This window comes from Zonotrichia leucophrys, chromosome 18 (assembly GCF_028769735.1).
Source record: "Zonotrichia leucophrys gambelii isolate GWCS_2022_RI chromosome 18, RI_Zleu_2.0, whole genome shotgun sequence".
NCBI classification, from domain to species: domain Eukaryota; kingdom Metazoa; phylum Chordata; class Aves; order Passeriformes; family Passerellidae; genus Zonotrichia; species Zonotrichia leucophrys.
The window spans coordinates 7,894,159-7,914,892 of record NC_088187.1 but is presented as its reverse complement, the minus strand read 5'-3'; the positions used below and the strand labels follow the sequence as shown (position 1 = coordinate 7,914,892).

General features: G+C 44.1%; 1 protein-coding gene across 2 annotated transcripts in view; it reads right to left on the bottom strand.

The window, feature by feature from the left end:
- Window positions 1-20,734, bottom strand: part of RAB11FIP4 (RAB11 family interacting protein 4) — a 109,808-nt gene that overhangs the window by 65,080 nt on the left and 23,994 nt on the right. For both annotated transcript variants that reach the window (XM_064728863.1, XM_064728864.1), the window contains exons 2-3: window positions 9,862-9,949; window positions 376-464 (exon numbers count right to left, since the gene is read on the bottom strand). In XM_064728863.1, coding sequence (XP_064584933.1) covers window positions 376-464; window positions 9,862-9,949 — 177 coding nt within the window. The remainder of the gene's footprint in view (window positions 1-375; window positions 465-9,861; window positions 9,950-20,734) is intronic.

The following is a 20,734-nucleotide window of genomic DNA, read 5'->3' as shown; positions in this document are numbered from 1 at the left end:
GCTGAGGCCCTGTTTATTATCTGCAGAAGGTCCCTAAGGACTTGTTCACCTACAAAGTTTGACTGATTAAATTAGATACAAACCAGTGTTTTCCACTTGTGAGGTGCCAGCGAGCTTGTACATGATCTCCCTTCACAGCTAGGTGAACACTGAGGCTTGTAAGAGGAGCATCACCTAAATGCTAAATACTTTCCCACCAGTTAACCCGTGTTAAATGCAATTAAACAGGATGGATGGCTTGCTGACAGCCATGCACCTAGGGAGGAAGAGTCAATAGGCCAAGCAAAACAACAACATTTGCAATGATCCAACTACACATCACTCCAGAGGCTTCCTCAGCCCACTAACATGAGACAGGAACAGTGCTTCTCTTACCTGGTAATAGTAATCAACATATTGTGGCTGGTAGTGCTGGGGCTCTGAGTTTTCAGGAGACAGGACATCTTTTAGTAACTCTTCACAGCCTGGCAAAGAGAAACAAGAGGAAATGGTCAGGCCAAGAGCTTATCTTCCATTACATGGACAATGGAGGAAGAAACACTGGTTTCTAGCCAATCTAAAAACCTTGGAAGGCAGCTTTGGGATTTATTTAGATAGATGTAACACAACTCTGCCTTCAGAGTTCTGCCCAGCACACATTCAACATGTGGAACTTGGAAAGTGCAATTATCTCAGCATGGATACACTAGCCTGCAATGAAACTGAAAGCTGAGCATGGCTTGGCTTGGTGAAATACCCCGTAGGGCACCAACCCACCTCTAACCAAACCCTGGAGTCAAACACTGCATTTGCAGCTTGGCATGAGCTACCAACTACTGCACATCATTGTCAGGTGGAGCTGCTACTAATTTTCCCTGGTCAAAATGACAAAGTGACAATGCCTAAGTGTCACAAATTCCCCTTCAAAAAAAAACTTCTGTCACAGAGTGTTTCACAAGCAAATATCTATGCACTGCAACCAGAGACTTGAAGCTTGTGTGTTTGCTTTTGTTAAACAACCACATTAAGAGCTGGAAAAATCAATATCTGTGTTTCCCTTGGTCTTTCTCTCATCTGACAACCCGAGACAAATATAGAAACACTGAAATCACCAGATGCCTCGTTCCTCATTAATTACCAGTGACTGCACTTGGCAGGGTGAGCTGCAGAAGGCAGTAATGTCAGGCCAGGTTATTTCAGAGCACCCAGCTCACAGCCTTGGGCCCAGACTGTGTGAAACCTTCTCAGCATTGTTGTGCACTATCCTACTTGAAAGCTGCCATTGCCCAACAGTTATTCCTCCCTTCCATCCCAGCACTAATGCAATATATTTGACATTACACATGGATCCCAAAGCAGGTGAGCCAGAGGAAACGGGGATGGAAGGAAGTGTGAACTGAACAGGTTTATACCATTAGCTGACCTTCTCTCCTGGTTTTACATGAAGGAATAACATCTGTAGGGGTGAAGACATGTTGTGGTTATGGAGAGGAGTCCCTTGCAAAGGAAAGGAGTACTTTAGAAACCAGGAAAAATGACCAGATGGAGAAGCCTAACAGGGGGATGGATCACTGTGCTGTCCCTGTCTGCCACCCACAGGTACGCGTGGGCAGTCAGGGACAGCACAATGTCAAGGCAGCACCTGCTGCATGGAGACATCACTAGGACTTCAGAAATGTCACATGGACAAAGGCAGAAACACCTTTCTTTCCTTTTTCAGCTTCGGCAGCAAAGTGAGAGTCTCAGGTTGTACTGAGCAGATAAATGAGGATAAATGAGGCTGTTAAATACTCATTTTGCTGGAGAAGTGAGTGGCCAAGAATGTGTGGTAGGGTCACTTCCCAAAGAGGAGTTTATCTGGGATTAACAATCAAAAACATAATCTACTGTTTTACAGAGGAAAGATGTTAAACTTGTTTGCCTGGAGAGAGCATCTTTCTATATAACTTGCCCTACCTGTAACTGTCACATTTCCCACCCAGCCATAATCCTTTTCTTCCTCTTGGTTTTAGCTTAAAGTGCTCTATGCTTGCCCAAGGTTATTTACTAGTCCTCTCACATAGGAAAATTCAATTTATTTTTTCTACCTTTTGACATTAACAACTAAAGCTTATTGCTCATCAAACTGCCTTGTGCCAGCACCCACTGTGAGACTCATCACATGTATGAACTGCTTTGCTAAAAGGTCTCTGCATGAGGTGGAGCAACCACTCCTTAAAGTGAATTACCTCCAGCTAAAAGGAAAATAAATATCAATTGCTACACAGTAATGGATGCAGGTTAGTGTAATGAACACATAATGTTTACAATGTTCTAAAATTTCTCAACAACAATAGTTTACACCATAATTCCAAGCTTTACTTTCCTAATAGAGTTGGCTAACAACAGTGCTCTCCCAATTTTCTTTTTTTTTTAGTGGGGAAAAGTCACAAAAGTTGTGGGTCTTCAAATAAGGATTTAACTGCCCAAAACAAGGGTGTGAGAAATGTTTCCACCTTGTCTCCTTTCAAAAGGCCAGCCAGACTGGTCTGTTAGAGCTAGAGTCACAAACAGCTCCCAGATCTCCAGGGTCTGAAATGTGGAGTCTTCTGTGTCCCCTCTTTGCCATTCATTTCTTATCTAAGATTACTCCTGATCACATTCTTTCGTTTCCCTTGTCCATTAGGGGATGTCACTTCATGACAGGTCTTGGCCTGTCATTTATTCAATAAAAACACTGGGGAGAAAAGCACTGCCTCCTTTGCATCCAACTGACTCAGTGCAGCCCTCACCACTTCACCAGAGCACCCGACCCAGGCTTCTACAGAGCCTGGCCAAGCACCAAACCCATTTCCACAACATCAGCAGCCATTTGATCCAATACAATTACCAAACTCCATAGCTTAAAATGGCAAACAAAGCCAAATCTTGCTTTACTGTAGTCACAGGCCAAGTTTCCATTGGGGCTGCAGATTCAGGGTGTAAGTTCAGCTGAGCCAGTCTCCTTCTGCCAGGGTGAGGTTCAGTGGGGAGGAGTCTGGGTGTGCAGCAGGCAGGATCCCCTGTGCCCTGCTCTGCGTGCAGGCTGGCCCCACAGCCTGGCTCTCCTCATCCTCCTGGGAGATCTGCATGTGATTATATTCCATTAAAAAGGGAAGAAGAGAAGGAAATGCTGAGAGATCACTTTCCTCTGAGATTACTAAACCACACCACCACTACCTTGCAGACATCGGAACCTATTCCAACATCCAGCAAATCAATGAAAAAATATCCAATGGTTTCAAGAGTCTCAAGATTGTGCCACTTTTTTTATCCCTGTTAAAAACTGAGTTTTAAGAATAAATTCTCTGTTCTCCTCTTCCCTGTGAGGACACAAATTGTAACCTCTTCACTCTGGAGGATGGATGCTGAAGATCTTTTCCTTGGTCCTCCTTTCACCCCTTCTCACCAGGAAGGGGATGCACAGTCAGGTGATGAATCAGCTTTCTTATTCAGTGTTTTTCTGCAACAGTGCCAATACAATCTCACCTTTTGCTCCCCTCCTCTAAATATAATTTGAATTTTTCAGGTACTCCAGGAGGGTTACACAATGGTGTAACATAAAGAGAGAACACTGGAGTGTCTCCAATGCTGTGCCACGTGTGCTCTCATTACCTAGGACATGTTCTTATTAGAACACATCCTGGGAAGTGCAGGGAGCTAAATTAGTGTGTCACAGGCCAGACAGTAAACAACAACAAATCAAGGTTTGCTCTGGCAAATCTCAATATGGAAATAGGAAGGTACTGGACAAAGATTTGTTCTTTGCTAGCAGAACCACTCCTGAGCAGCACCCCATGCACTGAGGTCTGCAGAACTGCCATGGTGGATATTTCAAGCTGTGCAACAGTGTGCACCCAAGGCTAGAATCTGTCCAAAAATATCCAATTGCAATGAAGCAAAGGAATAATTCCTGGCTACTTTAAGGGCCTCTTGCACTAGAGATGTCCTATTATTGCCATAAATTCATTTTCCTGGAAAAGGTAGAACTGAAAACCACTTACATGGCTGATTAGAGATATTTCATTTGGATGTCTACCTGTATCATAAGATATTAATGTGCTCAATGTTCTTTCTCCTTTGCTGCAGTTGGGAAAATTTCATCTACATTTCTGGGCAGCACTTGGCAAGAAGATCTATCTGCACTGCAATAACAGCGAGGAAGCAGAGAGAGGAAAGAGCAAGGCAGGAACAGCTCCAGGTCCTTGTGCAGCCCCTGCTGCAGCTCCACTGAGGGCTGCCCTTTATGGAGACACAGAGCGAAGGCTGTGCTCAGAGTAAATCACTGTGACACAGATGGCAGCCAGCTTGTGGCTGGAGAAAGGACTAAAAAACAATCAGATCACAAAATGAGAGTGGCCAGAAGCTGCTGAAATTTCTTTCCTGGCTAGAAACACCTGATGAGCCAGCACAGACTTTGAAATGTGGATGTGTACGAGTTCTAGTTTAACAAAGCACTGAGTCACTCTCTAGCCTGGTCTGACAAAATTATCTGAGTTAAAAATATTTATCCTAATACTACAAATGCAAAAGCAAACACAATTCACTTGGCCAGAACAGGGTCATCTCTAATGCTAAGTAAAGAGGATGAAAGTAATTTACGAGACACTGAAGTGGAAGACATCAACCTTTAACTTTTTCAGTTCACTCGGGTGCTAGACATGATATCCCTTATGAGATAATTTTAAGAATTTACAATCAGTTTTATTTAAAAATGGTTTTCCCACCCTAACAAAAATTCAATTTGCAAACAGACATTCTGGCCACATATAAACTCAATTTTAGCAAAGCTGTTTCCTGCAAATGCTCCAAGAAGGAGATTTAACCCATAACACATCAGACAATTTTCACAGGCAATTAAGCAATTTTAATGCTATAGGAAATCAAATCTGGTTACCTAATTGAATGTAGTTGGTTTCTGGCATTTTTCCTAGCAGCAAGAGCTTTTTACTTTATCTGCCCTTGGATCTTTACTGGTGTATTAGACTCATTTATGGTTTCAGAGTGTATTTAGTAAAATTCAGTGAAGTCTTAGAAAACTCTCAAGTACTTTCAGGAGCAGCCAATTTCAGTCCATTGAGCAGCTCTAAGTAATTAATTCCAGGAGAGCTCAGCTCTTCACACTCACTGACAGTCCCTGTCCCTGGAGCATCCCAAGCACCACCCCTGTCAGTAAATTATTCTTACCAGAACAGAGAGATCCATCAGATCAGCTCCAGCTACAGCCTCATTGAAGTTTGAGATCTACAGCTGCAAACCTAAATGGGTTCATGTAGACTTTGGGGTTTTCTGATGTGCTTCACTGGAATTCCCATGCTGGTGCAGCTGTCCTGGTCCTAGATATTATAGACAAATAAACTCCCTTTTACATGACTGCAACACACCCATCTCTTAGTTCATGCTGGATCTCCAGGGCACAGCTGGCACAACACTCTTCTCAGCTATGGGACTGGAAATTAGATTTTATAATTAGTTGAAGGAGATGGCCAAAACTTGGCACTGGTTTTGTGAGAAATATGTTGGCTTGGAGCATCTGAATGGAACTATAAAAGCTATTAAGAAAAAAATAATCTCCAGTGAAGCAGAAGGCCACAAATATTCTACTTTAGAAAACTTTGTTTTGAAAAAACACCATCAAATTTCATACTCTATTATTTTTGTATTATTTCACAGTCCAAATAACCTGTCACAGTCTGAGCTAGCAGAATAGCCAATATCCCTTTTGGAACATTTCTTTGAAACGTTGGGTAAATTTTTATTTTTGGAATTTTCATTAAAAAGTGCTAGGAACTCACAGAGAAACATATCTACTTTTTAACTTTTAGGTGCTTATATATAAACTTGCTTCTAGAAGCTTTCCAACCACTGCAGTAATGAGATGCCTCAGGATCTAGGGAAGCACAGAGATGGATTTTTGAAGGCACATAATGGTCTGTGTTACTATTTTGAAGATTCAAAGGTTGCTATTGCTGCAGGTGGGGAAGTGTATAAATTCACAGCTGTGCCTCTTCCATACTGTTAATGAATATAAAGGAGATCCTACAATTCTCCATTTTCAAATTCCATAACCAAGCATAACTAAAATGTCCTTAAAACTTCTACAACATGAAGGAAAGACTCCCTTGCTCCAGGAGACAACAGGCTGTATGAAATCATGAAAAAACAGTGATTCTGCTAAAGCACAGAGATTCAGAAATGCAGAGATGCTCTGTGCTGACATGGCTCAGTCTCTCCTGTTATAAAAAGCCATGACCCTCCAAACAGTGCACAGCAGTCAGCACTGTTTTCATGGCTAAAATAAGCTATAAAGTCAGAACACATCTGCCTTTGTATTTTAATTCTGTATTTATCTGTGTTCATACAGTAGCCTCTTATCACTGTGAGCTGCAACACCGAGGGCAGTAGGGGGAGCTCCCCCTTTATTTGTCAGGGTTTGGGTACTTTTAAGCAGAATATCAAAGTAAAGAGAATGGAAAGAAAATAGGAATCTTAGAATACAAGGAACAGGTCGGACTCAGAGCCTGGTCCTGCAAACATATCTGACTGTGGAACCCACCAGCCTGCAGAGACAGGGAATTAACAGCTCCACTCAAGCCTTTAAGTATTACAAGTGGCAGAAAATATTTACTGGATCAGTACAATATAAATTCAGAGCAGCAAAAACACTCATTGGCTCTGCTGAGCAAACAGTAATGGTTCTCATGCTGACCCTGCTGAAATTAATGGGAATTCAGCCTTTGAGAGATATTCTGGCTGCTCTCAGTGTCTGTGAGCAGTGCCACAAAGCACTTAGGTAAGAGGCCACAGGTGTTATTTCATGGCAATTGCTCTACAGGCAGACAGTTATTAAAGCCCTGCAGGCAGCAGACAGAGAGGGCAGCTTGAGCACAAGTAAAATCTTCATACTCTGGCATTCCAATGAAATTGCTGCAAAGCTTAAATTTGATGGCAAGCCTATCCCTGGCTCTGGCAAAGCCTAATTGCATGGGGAAAGCAGCCTGGACAGCAGGGACTCAGCACAGATGCTGAGGCAAAGTCCTTTAATCCACAAAAGACCAGCAGACAAAGCAAAGCTCTCCATAAATAGCAAGCACCACACCTGCCCAGTGTTCCACCCCAGACACAGGGGAAGGAGCTCCTGCAGCACCTCCAGCATGCTCACCTCACTTATACAAATCTCCTCCACCACTTCCCAAGGTCCCACTGGCAGTGAGAGAGCTCATCCTTACCCACAGCTCCTGCTGCTCAGCAGCTGCAGGAAATGAACTGTTTTCCACAGGTACCCATATCTCATGAGGTTTATGCAGCTCCAGGAGGAAACAAGGCTTGATGTCCATTTGTAGAGGAACACAACACTTCTCATGTGTACCATGCAAGAGTAAACAATGCCCTGGTTTATGGAGGAGAGAGGCCAAGCTGCAGAGTTTAGATCCAGGGGCAGGAGTTTATCAACCTGTTACAGAGCATTAAACACTTAGATGTTTGGGATTTTTTCAAATTCCAGTATTTAGCTTTTCATAGAAATCCAACCCTGGATATGAAATGCTCAAACCAACATCATCAGAGGTCAACTCTGATTTGATGTTGGTTCTGATTTGAACCTGTTGCTCTTAGATGTCTGAAACCTCATGATTTAAATAAATTCAAGGCACTGAACCACCAAAAAACCTTCACACTATACCACCTCTGTGCAGCAAACAATTTCATCACCATACTGTAAAGGCAGGCATCTTTAAGACAAATTAATTTGAAATCTCATAAATAAGAAATATAGTCAGGCATTAGGACTGTAAAGCTTGAATTTAAACATTTGGCTTGCATAGCTAAGAATAGCATAACTTCATACTCTATTACTAAAACCCCAGTGGATTTATAGTAGCATCTCATTTTGCTCTATTAATCTGACTGCCCCAAGCAATTGTAATAGGCTGAGATGTCAAAGAATCATATTTATAATCTGTTGCTGCCAAGACAAATTGCTTTTGTTTGATAATAAGCCTGCTACTCCCCTTGGGATGTGGCTGCACTAAAACAACATGGTGGAGGCTTTCCATTCTGAAAGGCAGACATGCCCTTTCTGAACTTCAACAAAACCAATTTAATTTTTAAGGAAAATATGGCAGGTAGCCAAAGATGAATAAAATTTCCATGCTGTGAGGTGAGCAATAGAAGCAGTTTTTCTAAAGAGATGCTGTGAAAACATGCAGCACAGTGTCTTATCAGAAATAGATACAGCTGCTGCTTGGATGATAAACACTTAGCAGTGAGTCTGTGGAAGTGTTGAAATGCTAATGATGTGCTAAGGGAGCTCTAGGTGATGCTGCAGAACTGGGTGATTTCTCTGCCTCTGTTCACAGCTACATCCTAACAACCATCACACAACGGTCTGGACCCTGCATGCTCCACACCTGGGCCTTGAGCTGCTCTCAAACTTGGAGTGCAAGGTTCACCAGTTTGTCCTGTCACATCTTTGCAGGATTAAACCTTAGGATATGAACACAGGAATTAGTTCCCACAAGGTGAGCAGGATGAAAACCCCAAGGCCTCCTGACTGATGACTCAATATTCTCTCACTGTCTCCACAGTAAAGGAGATGCAGCTGCCCACTCCATCACTGCAGGTACGTGGACAAGGGCACAATGACCACAGAAGAGATGTTCTGGGTCATTTCTATCCCTTCCTGATCATATTTCGTGCAATCTTTAGACTGTGAATTACAGAAGACACCAGATGATTTACAGAGCTTGTGTCTTAAACTAGAACTCAGTTTGCTACAGCATTTTCTGCTCAAGGAAAACCCCAAGCAGAGACTTTAGGGTCTGGGCACAAATGGAATAACTTTCCTCCTGGGCTTTTAATTGCCTTCTCTTCAAACACATCAGTGTCACCTTGGATGATGTCTCCAAAAATATTGATGAGAGCAGCTTCTCACTGTAATTTTACCTAATTATACACTGTCTTTGGCTGCCACAAACTTTAATTAAAAGTACTGTGGTTTTATGTTTTTGCATCGTTATAGCTTCATAATAATCTCATCATAGCAGACTCTCCAGAGGCTCCTCCTGGAACCACAGCACCATCACTGGGACATTCACCCTGTCCCCAAGTGAAGCCTCTGGCCTGTGACATCCCTCCAACACTTTAGAAAGGACACACCACGTGTCCAGAAAAGATGGATTATTTCACTATGGGAAGTTAGAAAAGCAATCAGCAGCAAATCAGCTGAAGTCCCTCCTCACTGGTTTTTTTGCCTTTAGGCTCAGCTCTAAAGCATAACAATGTCAAGGACTGTTTCCTTGGAAAGGAGGTGGTTGGAACCACCTGATGTTAATCTTCAGGGTTTGCATCACCAACCTGTAATTAACTTATTTCCTTCCAATACATGACCCTAAGTATCCTAACAACATGGATTAATTATACCTTTCAGATGCCTCAAGAGGAATTTAACATTCTCCTAGTAGAGAAATGAAAGCCCAAGGGCTCCCTAACTCCCTGAGGTAAATCAGTGGCAGAACCAGATCAGAATCTGGAAGTATCAAACCTGGGCTCTGTCTGTTAACCACAAAGCTACTCTTTATTCTGCTGTATTTGTCTTTAAACCACAACACTTTTATTCTGATAAAAACTAGCAGTAAACCAATGTCCAAGCACCTATGGATGCAGGAACTCTAGCATTGCTCACCATTAATGCATGATGAGATGCAAAAAAAGGAAAAATATCCTGGCTCTGTTCCCAGAGCTGCTCTACTGTCACTACAAATAACCAGAGTTAAAAGAGAGGATGTCTTTGATCATTACATTTTCTGCAACCAGAGAAACATTAGGGGAACTGAACAAGATTATTTTAAAGAAATATGCACATACCTTTGATTGCAAAAACTCCGTGACAGAAGTCCTTAAAATTGATTCTTCCCAAATCATTCGGGTCCAAGTACTTTGCCAGTTTTTCCACCTAAAATAAAAGATGATAAAATATGTGTTGAGTCTGGTGTATAGTCTGTTGCTCTGATACAGTCTGTATCTTCTACAGACGACTACAAGTTGAAGAACACTCACACTGTTCACTTGAACCACCCAATAAATGGTTCTGCAAGGAGAAATCATGCCTTGTGTGACCTTGGTGCTGACCAAGGCATGTGCTCTGACAAAAACTTCTTCAGCTGGGACACATCAATCCTGTCCTATGGGGATCTCAAGAGCTTAATAAGGGGAGAATTGTGACTTATCCTCTTACCATAGAGCAGGGTGCTGACAGAATCTTCTCTGGCAGCTCTTGCCATGCATTCAGCTCAGAGGAACTTAAAACCTTGGTGGTTCTCCACCCCTCTATCACAAGTTCTCAGGGAAGGAGAAAGGACAGACCAAGATGTGCACAGCCCATAGCAGTCTCATTTCCTAAATAATCTGGATTATAGGAGAGAAAACCCATTGGGCACTTGGAATGAAACCAAACTTCCTTGACACAGCAGAGAATATCATTTTTGTATAGGAAAATTAACAGTATGAAAATATACTCATGCGATGAGAGAATGGTTGTGTCTAGTACACTGTCACAGACACATTTGGTGAAAAACCCTTTCCTTAGGATTTTTTTTCTCCTGAGAAGCTGACAGGCCTCAGGAACAAAATGTAAACAATGATTATCTGCTGCTGTAGAATGCAACAGGTGGATCTGGGATTGGTCCATGTTGGTTGTTTCTAATTAATGCCCAATCATAGTCCAGATGGCTCAGACTCTCTGTCCGAGACAGAAACCTTTGTTATAATTCTTTCTTTTTCTATTCTTAGCCAGCCTTCTGATGAAATCCTTTCTTCTATTCTTTTAGTACAGTTTTAATATAATATATATCATAAAATAATAAATCAAGCCTTCTGAAACATGGAGTCAGATCCTCGTCTCTTCCCTCATCCTAAGGCCCCTGTGAACACTGTCACAGTACCCTGTGCAAAAAAACAATGTATTTACTCCTCATAATCTCAGCTTCACAGTTTAGTCTCTCTGATCATTATTCACAAATAGAATGAGAATATACTGAATTTAAACACAGTCACCAAATTAGTACTTGCCCCAAAAATGGTCTGGCAAATTTTTCAGGAAGGTTTTGGGATAGAGGAAGAAAAGCAGCCTAGAATGGAGAGGCTCTTGTGCTATCTAGGAAAAAAAAAGGAAGGGAGGAACAAGTAGCCAAAGAAGAATAAAGCGAGAAGCAGACCAGTCCAGGGAGGTGAGTGCACACCTGGACCCACAGCTGGCTGCTCTTTCTGACAGCCACTCTGCTGGAGCTCGTGTACATCCCCTTGTGTGCCAGAGCCTTCCCTGCAGCGCCTTGCAGGGACCCTCAGCGAGGCAGAGCAGCCCCTCACTGCTCCTGAGAGCTCACAGGCAGCTCCACACAGCCCTGCCCTTGGCTGGGCCCCCAGACACCGAGGGGTTTGAACAAGCTGAGTGCAGGGACAGCAGGGACAGAATCCTGCTGCAGCACTGTGTGAGCTCAGATGTGTCAGCCTGAGCAGCAACAAAAGCCCAGCTGCAAAGACGCAGCAAATGAATCCACATGACCTAGTTTCTCAATTTTCTGGTGTGGCTTTTTCCCACGTGCTAGCAAAACCCCAGCAGCTTCCCAAAGCCCTGCAGATAATTCACTCGTGTGTGCGCATGACACTTCTTCTTACAGGCACTTCTCAGGGCCTATAAATTCCCTCTGTACCAATAACTGCCATGATAAGCCAAAGGGCTCGTTTAGAACATGCAAATCTGGTTGAAAAAAATGAAAAAAATTTTACTCATTTGCAAAATTCTATATCGAATGAGAAAGGCAAAATTTGATCCTTAAATTAAATCCTTTCCCCTCTCATTTTCCTAGGGAAAATAAAAAATCAGCTTGTATAGGCAGGGCAAGTAAGGAGGTATATGATGAGTTCAGAACCCATGACTAGTTAGACATTTTCTGAAAACTTCCATATTGTAGAAGGCTTCCAGAGCTCCAGTCCTGCCAGCTGGGCAACAGAGCCCAAATGTCGACTATGGTGTGACTCATGATCAAATTTCCACCCTGGCATCACAGGGAATTACTGTAACCCCACTAATTTAGAGCACCAGAACACACATCTGTGTTTCCAAAAAAAAAAAGCTGCTTCACCAGAAACAGCAGTGTGTGGTTAATGCACCCCAGACTAGCTGAAAATCCTGACTGAAACCAATTAAGTAGAGACATGCTTGATATGGAAAATCCGGGTTGGTGTTATCCGGGTCACCTTCACAAACAACAATTGTGTTTTAAATTTTAATGCACAGATTCCTGCAGCCAGTTGAGAAGCCTCAAGTCTATTTAATATTGTGCTATAACAAGTGGTGTCACTGGGTGCTCCCAGTGAATCTGGCAATTTAAGTTTATTTCTCAAAGTTGATCCAATAATTTTTGTCCACCAGCTGCTCAGACATTTAAAATTACACTTTTAAAATCAAATTAAATGAGATGTTATATGCCTGGGAGTGTGTATTATGGAGGAACAGAGGATATGTTCACATTTAGGTCTAAGCAATGTCTTAAGAGTAAATGAAATTATCACCTGAGCAAAGTGCTTCAGTGTCCAGTTTCCCCTAAATCTAATTTGCAGGTTTTCAGTTGGATGTTACAATGCAAATAACTGACATCAGTGCAGGAGATGATGAAGAATTTACAGAACAGCCTGATGGAATTGATGCCAGCAGTGCTCACATCTTCAGCCAGGAATAAACACAGCTCCCATTGCAGGTCAGGGGATAAAAGGATTTTGATCACCAGGGACTGTGCTTGGGTGGATACTTGCACAGGGTTTGTGCATTAATGTACACACACATTTGGTACATAAATCCCTGCATATTTGCACACAGTTTTCAAGAGCCTGCAGGGCACTTGATCATGCTTTTTTACCAATAGCTTTCTGGAATAAGGCAAGAAGCTCTTCCTCATTAATTCCTGAAGGCATTGCTTTAAGTTAAATTTCAATCTGTGGCCAAATAAACTACAGCTACCCCTAAATCTCCTCTGGTGTCCACACTGCATAAACAACCCATCTGCTTCACTTTGTAAAGAAATAAAGTCCTTTCCTCCTTCTCAGAAAGGATTGGCTCCCCACAGTGATTCAAAAGTTGTTTTATTTATTCATTGCCTTGGGAACCTCATGGATTTGTCAGCCTACCTGGCAGGCTGGGTGACACTGAAGCCTTTTTTGCAATCAGCAACCCCCTGGGACTGGGGGAGTGCCCAGCCCCTGGCAGGGAACGAGGGGCAGCAGCTCTGTCCTTGGGATGGGACAGGGGGCACAGCCCAGGTGTGCACAGGTGGGACACGCAGGATGGGCACACTCAGACTCCTGGGCCCCACATCCCTGGGCTCTGCCATGGACACAGGACCACAAACCCAACTGCTGCCAAAATTCAGTGTGAAATGAGTGTGTGATTGTTGAGGGACCTACAGGCAGCACAGGGAGCAGGTGTGCTCCAGAGTTTAGCATCAGAAGTCATCACAGTGAGATGGGGCAGTGTCCTGGGCTGGGGACAGACACTCTCTGCACAGAGCAGTCCCCCACCATGTGGGACAGACAGCACAAACAAGGATTGCAAACTCGTACTTCACTGTAGGAAGTGAACAAAGGCAGGAAAAATGAGCTGCAGGCTCAATAATCCAGCTGGTTCTTTTGGCAGCTGCAAGGGTGTCTCTAATGAACTCTTCAGCAGACATCCAATAGTCAGAGAGAAGACATAAGAGAGAAGAAATAAATCATTTTTCTTTGGGAAACAACTGGAGAAAGGCAAACCTCTGTCCCTATTGTTTAACTGGCCTGGATGAATGGCTGATTACCCTTTCAATGCAAACACATTTCTTCACTGTAACAACTGCTCACCTCAAACAAGGGGCTGCCTCCTGTCCCTGGGGTGTCCCAGCCATCCTGGCTGCCCTGCAAGGGGGTGCTTGCCCTGTGCTGCTTTCTGACACACAAAAAGAGGCTGGGAACACTTGAGGAAGCAGAATGGAAAGGAGGTTTATAGCAGAGGGAGTGGAGGAAGGGGAGAAAACAGAACAAATTACTGACAGACCTCAGAAGAAACTGATTATTTATTGAAACTGATATTTTCTTGCAAGTAAGCTCAATACAGGGGCACCTGCACTGAACAGCCAAGGAACCCTCTCCAGAGCCCTGGCCAGCTCTTGTGCTGAAGCTGCCAAGACAGCATCCGTACTTTTTCCAGCAAAGATTTTCTGTCTGGAACTGAATGCTGCTTCCATTTGCAGGCAAGAAGAAACTCAGACCTCTATTGACCTCACTAAATTTTCTTCAAAAAGGAAGAGATTTTGTTAACACAAAAAATACTTGTAAGATTTAGAAGTAATTGAGTTCAGAGGGACCCCACACCAGCTCTGTCCACAGAAATCTTGCAGCAGGATCCAAAACACAGCCAGAAGATGCCATTTGAAATAAACAACTTGTCTCAGTAATTTGCCTTCATACTGCAGGAGTCTGCGAGCACGTCTCACCCTGAAGTGCGAGCAGGGAGCACCTGGGAGCTGTGACAAAGGCAACACAAGCACTTGCAGGAAAAGGTCAGGCTGTGCTGTGGCAGTGACATTTGGGCAGCATCTCCCGAGGCAGAGGCATTTGTGAGAAACCTCAAAAAAACGGCAAAAGGAGATTAAACATGTAAATGCCGCAGGGTGGAATTAGAGAGCTTCCCACATGATTTATAAAAGGAGAAGCAGAACTGCACTTGCCCTGGTTTCAACAGATTGGCCTTTCCCATGTTGGAAAGGGAGTGAATTTACACCTGGACAGTTGGAATTGTGCTCTGGCTGCAGGGCTGGGCAATGAGATCACCCTGTGTGTGAGAGTCACCCCTGTCCTTTTCACCTGCCCCTGGTTCAGGTGTTCTTGGCACTGATGTGGTACCTCATGTTGGAGCTCTTCAGTCAGAAGGGCTGTCTTGGATGAGATGGGATTTATAGATGGAGGGGAAAGCAATGAGATTTCTCTCTGATATTGTGGCATTTCAGGGAAGCAACACAAGAAGAGGGAAATTATTTTACATTGCATTGGAGAAACTAGCACACAATTGTGGTACCCACTGTCATATGAGATGCTGAATACACAGATGTGTTGCAGAGAACTGACATACAATTAAAACACCTCATGCAACCAAAACCAGAGAGTTTTCTTCTGTTTAATTTGGCAAAAGGGAGATCAAGTGATGATTTGTTACTAGGTATAAAGATTTCTGCAAGCAGGGAACTACAAGCAGGTTCAAAAAGATTGTAGCAGAGGGAAGACATAAAGAGCCATTATCTGCAAAATAAAACTGACCAGACTTCAATTAAAAGCAAAGCACACTTGTTTTATCAGCACCATTGTTTACCCACCAGAACTATAAATTAGGAAGGGTCTGGAACCATAAAAAGCAACTGGAGTCCCTCATCTGAGGCCTTTTGAGAAGGTGAGACACACCTAGAAAATTTACCTAGGCCAGAATAATGGGTTACAATCTGAGCTGTCACCATTTCAGGATGTCACAGGAGATGAGCTGATGCTGTCCCTGAGCCTGACCCTACAGCTCCCAGTCACACATGGAAGGAGTGGAGGCACAGCATTTCAGAGTCATGAGTCCAACAAAGTGCCAGCCCACTCAGTCCTGGCAGACTGTGCATTGTAAATAATTCATACCACTGCAAACAGCATCATGAATTTCCATCAGCTGCTGTCTGATCCCAAAGCATGCAGGGACATACATCACTGCTGGAAACAATGGCTTTGAATTTGCTTTGAATTTTGATTTCAAGCATCACTCATTGCCCCTTTATCTGCGCGCTTCAAGCCTGAAAGTTGGCTTCTCTGTGAGCTGTCTGTAAATAGAAAGAATTGTTTCAGTTTCTGCTTTAACTGTGCACACCCAATTTACCAGCTGGAAGGCAGATCTTGGGACTGTGTCCTAAATGACATAAGCAAATCTGTTGAGTAATCTTGGCCTACGCTTTGAGCAAATTCTTAAATCTGTCAAATCCATCATTTACTAATGGCTGCAATGCAAAAAGCCTAATCAAATCCAAGGGAGTCCATTCACTCGTCTTCCCTGGGTTTAGCACAACACATGGAATTGCATCTTCTTTCAAATATGACCTGAGTCCAAGGGGAGAAAAATATCCAGCAGTTATCCAGATGGAGAAAACATCCACCATGAGGAGGATGTGAAATGTGAGTCACAAAGGCACAGAAAGCAAGAGGTGGCTCCAGAAGCACTGCAGGTGGCTGAGTGCATTCAGAGGCAAAGGACGCTTCCAGGGCTGATGTGTTAGGAATGCTCTGTGCAAGAAGCACCCTGGCTCAGGTGGGTGACAGATGGTGAGCACAGCAGAGCTGCTGAGGCGGGAGTGGCTGCAGCACACAGGGCAGGGCAGCTGCTGCCCTTCCCCAGGGCAGGGACACAGCTCCAGCCTGCCCAGCACTGCACATGGCGACAGGGAGCAGAGCAGGGCACCAACAGCCTCCTCTCACCTTCTGGAGGAGCTGTAGGACCCACATCACAGCCCCCAGGGCAGGAGGGGTTATCCTGACTGGGAGATCCCTGTTGCGGGGAAGGACACTGCACCCAGTGCCCATGGGGCTGGCACCCAGTGCCCGTGGGAATGGAGGCATCAGTGCCATGGCTGATCCAGTGCATGGGCTGGCACCCATGCCACGGGTAATGGATGGCATCCAGTGCCCATGGGGCTGGAATCCTGCTGGTATGGATGCTCAGCGCCATGGGCTGGCACAGGCCCATGGGTGAATCCAGTGCCCGTGGGGCTGGTATTCAGTGCCCATGGGGCTGGCACCCAGTGCCCATGGGGCTGTGGCACAGGGGGCAGAGCAGCAAGTCTCCCAGTAGCATGATGTTTGATGTTACCAGCAAAGTATTCCATCTGCCTTGGTTTCCCCTTCTTTAGAGTGCTGATGGCAATACTGACCCCACACTCAGGGTGCCCCATAAAGGCAGTGATGCTGCAGTGGAAGCTGCCTGGAGCTGGGCCATGCTGCAGCTTGTGGGGTTTCTCACCCTGTCTCTCTTGCTCAGGGGCTGGTGTCTGTCATCTCTGAATGCACCTGCTGGACTGCACAATGGAACACCAGGCAGGCTGGTGATCTGACACAACACACAGGTATTTCTAAACTGCCCTGCTGCAATTCTGCCCCACTGGGCAGACCCTTGCCATCATCTCATTTTCAGCATTTTGTTGTGTTAATAGCATTTTATTATCTTCTGATGGGACAAAAGTAGCCACACAGTACTGCTGAGGGAACACATTAGGGATGGACTTGTTCAAAACATTCTAATATGCAAGTGAGCTATGAAGAGAACATAATACTCCATGAACCTCAATAAATGTTTGTGTATAACAGAAATACAGGCAGTGTTAGGAAAATTGATGCTCTGATTTCTGTTCCAGAATGAGAAATGACTTGCAGTCTTTAACACACGATGACACAAACCTAATTTGGGATAACAACAAATACAATTCTTGCCATACATACCCCAATTTTCTAGGTATCATCCTTACAGTTAGCATGTCTAACCACAGCTGAGATCCAAAAGTCATTAGTCTTAAGGAACCCCTTCTCTCACACCATATACCTTCCTGGTTAACCTCTCTACTTACACAACAAAACGTTTTACAACCACAAAGAATCACCAATGAAGTTTGAAACAGAGTGCATGTGAATAACTCTGAATCTGACCTCACTTGAGAAAGGATCATTGCCTCGAATTAAGAAGTTTCAGAATTTCCTCAGAGTACACATCCCGAAGAGACAGTTTACAGCTATAAAAATTACCCTCCCCCATTTTATCTTCAAACCAGAAACCAGCAAAATCCTGGTGAGCTTGTCCTCTGCCAATCTATACCTCTGGATATATCAATTGTTTATATACACAACAGCTCTAGAAGAGTAATTCACGTTTATTTCATCCCTCTTTATGCAATGCAGCAGCTGACAATGAGCAAGTGCCAGAATCATAAGACCAACCTCTCTCTCCAGTCTCTCCCACGATCTATGGATATGTGAGAACTGAGAACCTTTCATTTAGTTATTTAAACAGGATTCCATTTCCCTCCTTCCCTCTGATGCTGTGTTGCAAAACAAGACACTTGGCTGGGCCCACCAATCTTACAACAGTCTATGGGGAATCCCACACAGTCTGGAATACCATGGGAACAGAGAGCAAGGCTAAAAATATGCCAAGCCATCTGCTCATTCTACAGTGATTTTTTTGTGTTGTTCTGGAAACAAAGGGTTAATGCGTTGAACTGTTTTCCTAAAACCACTGATTCACTCACTTGCTAAAATAAGCAGAGCTACATTAACACCTTCTCCTCCACAGCTATCAGAATTGGAGCCAAGGAAAACAAGGCTGCTGGCAAAAGCTGTGACAAGCTGAAAGAGGCACAGCCCATCATCGTCCTCATTAGCATAAGTCAAATACAGCAGAAAATAGTCAGATCACAAGAGATACATGAGGCAATTGGTCATGTGGGTGCAGCATATTTTCCTTTAAACAAGCAGCAGGGAAATGTTTCCATATCATCAGGGCTTATCTACAAGTGCTGCAGCATGGATTGATTTTCAGTGAAAATATTCTTCCTCTCTGCAGCTTGTAGTGTGTGTGATCGTTCTCATCAGTACATAAATGGAATTTACACAGAATAATGTTTTTCATGGCTTTCAGTTGTGAGACATCAGCCAAGCAGGATCTACTCTCAGAATAATGATCGCGTTTTGTAGTAAAACTGGGGAGAGAGGTGGGGGCCGTAGTGCCAGAAAACACTTTCTTGGTGCCTTCCTTGCTGACACATCTGCATTTTAATTGAGGTGTTATGGTTTGCAAAGAACAAACGAAATACCAAAGGCCAGCAGGAAGGAGCTGGAGAGGGTGGGAGAGCAGAGCAAGAGAGGAAGGTGGGTTACAGGGAGCAGTTCAGACATCAGGGATACACAACGTTCAGAGTCAAACAGGAGCTTCAGAAAATTCACCCAACCAGAGCCAAAAGCCAGTGCTGAAATCCAGGCAGATTTGCAGGCTCCAGACTGCAAGGCTGACACAAATCAGAACAAGGCACTTTTGTGCCAGCCCTGCGATGGCACTTCACTCGTTCGTCTCTCATTCCCAGGTCAAGAACACGGCTAAGTGCAACAGCACTCACAAGATATTGTATCACCCAGTTTTGTCAGCAAATCCTCACAAGGCTGATTTCTAACCCCAAAGTTACAAAGCAAGTGTTACACTTCAGACAGACACTTCTCTCGACTGTGTGCTTTATAGTTATATTCTCCCCTTAACATACAAAGCTAACCCAACAATATACAGCCAGCACACAGAGCTATGCTTCACACACATCTACTTTCTAAAAGAATTCAGATTTTGATCTGAAGCCAGCCAGAGGCCTGCCCAGAGCAGCAAAATTTGGGCATCCTCAGGTGTCTCAGCCTGGTCTCCTGAAATGAGTTTTGAACTGTTTAAAGGGAATGTGGCTGGCTTTTGGCATGCTCACAGATATAGAGTACAAAATGCAGGCCTTGAGATCTGATCTCAAATGAAAAAGCCTGAGCAGCAGTCCTGAAATTAAACTGAATGAAAGAAATTTCATGGCAAATTAATGCTTTGACACAAAAACGAGTATGGGAGGAATGAGGATGGGATGAATCCAGCTCAGGGAGACACACATTAGTTAAGATGACAAACATCAGGCAGAAAGGTATGATTAAAGGAACAATATTCCACTTAGCTGAAGGGAAAGATCTTAACCTTTAGAAAAGTGTGGCTGGGAGATAACATCCTTCTCTCCTTCCCCAAGGACCAGAGAAGGAAATGAGCAGTAAGTGCCACTCATTAGGGTGGGATAATTACCAAGTTGGAATGAGGGTGACAGGTTTGAGCAGCAGCTGACTCCTGTGACGTTAATCCCAGGGAAGCAGGATAAGCAGGGATGAGCACAGTCTGGGCTGTCAGTGGTGACAGGGGGTAACAAGGAACCCCCCCAACCAACAGCAAAACTACCGAGGGGCTGAGGGGAGCAGGGAGCCCTTCCTGCCTCCCTCCCACAGGCAGCCAGAGCCCTGAGCAGGGCACTCTCACCCTGTTAATCTTCTCTGATTTCCCCCGTGCCTTGCTGCAGCTGCCAGCTCCGGCAATGCCACAGCCCAGGAGCCAGCACAGCCCTCAGTTCCCCTGCCATGAGCGATCCCCCCGTACAGAAATGTGTCACTGCAACTGCAGCGGAGCAAACTTTGTATAAAATCACACAAAGAAATCCACGCTGCTCTTTGATCTACACCGGGGAAAGCCATTAGAGGGAATGATAATCAGCCAGCATTTTTGTGTGGAAAGGGTCAGAAATACAAAGCCTGAATGCACAGAAAAGGAATGCTCCTTACAGCCCTAGAAGCTGAACAAGGGTGCCTCACGTTACAGGAGTGCCTGCACTGAGCATCCTCATTAACCATCACAGCCTGGTCAACATTAGTACCTCTAAATGGTTACAAGGCTGAATGGAAGAAAGATCCAAAATGCAATAGAAAAATCCCAAAAAGAGATGAAAGTGAACAGCTACAATGGGACTGTACTTTTGTGTTTCAGCAGTGTGCCCAATGAATCTGCTATCAATTAGTCCTGGTATTGTAAGAAGCTCCATGAGGGACTGGACCCAGCATTCCTGGCTCACTGCACACACTA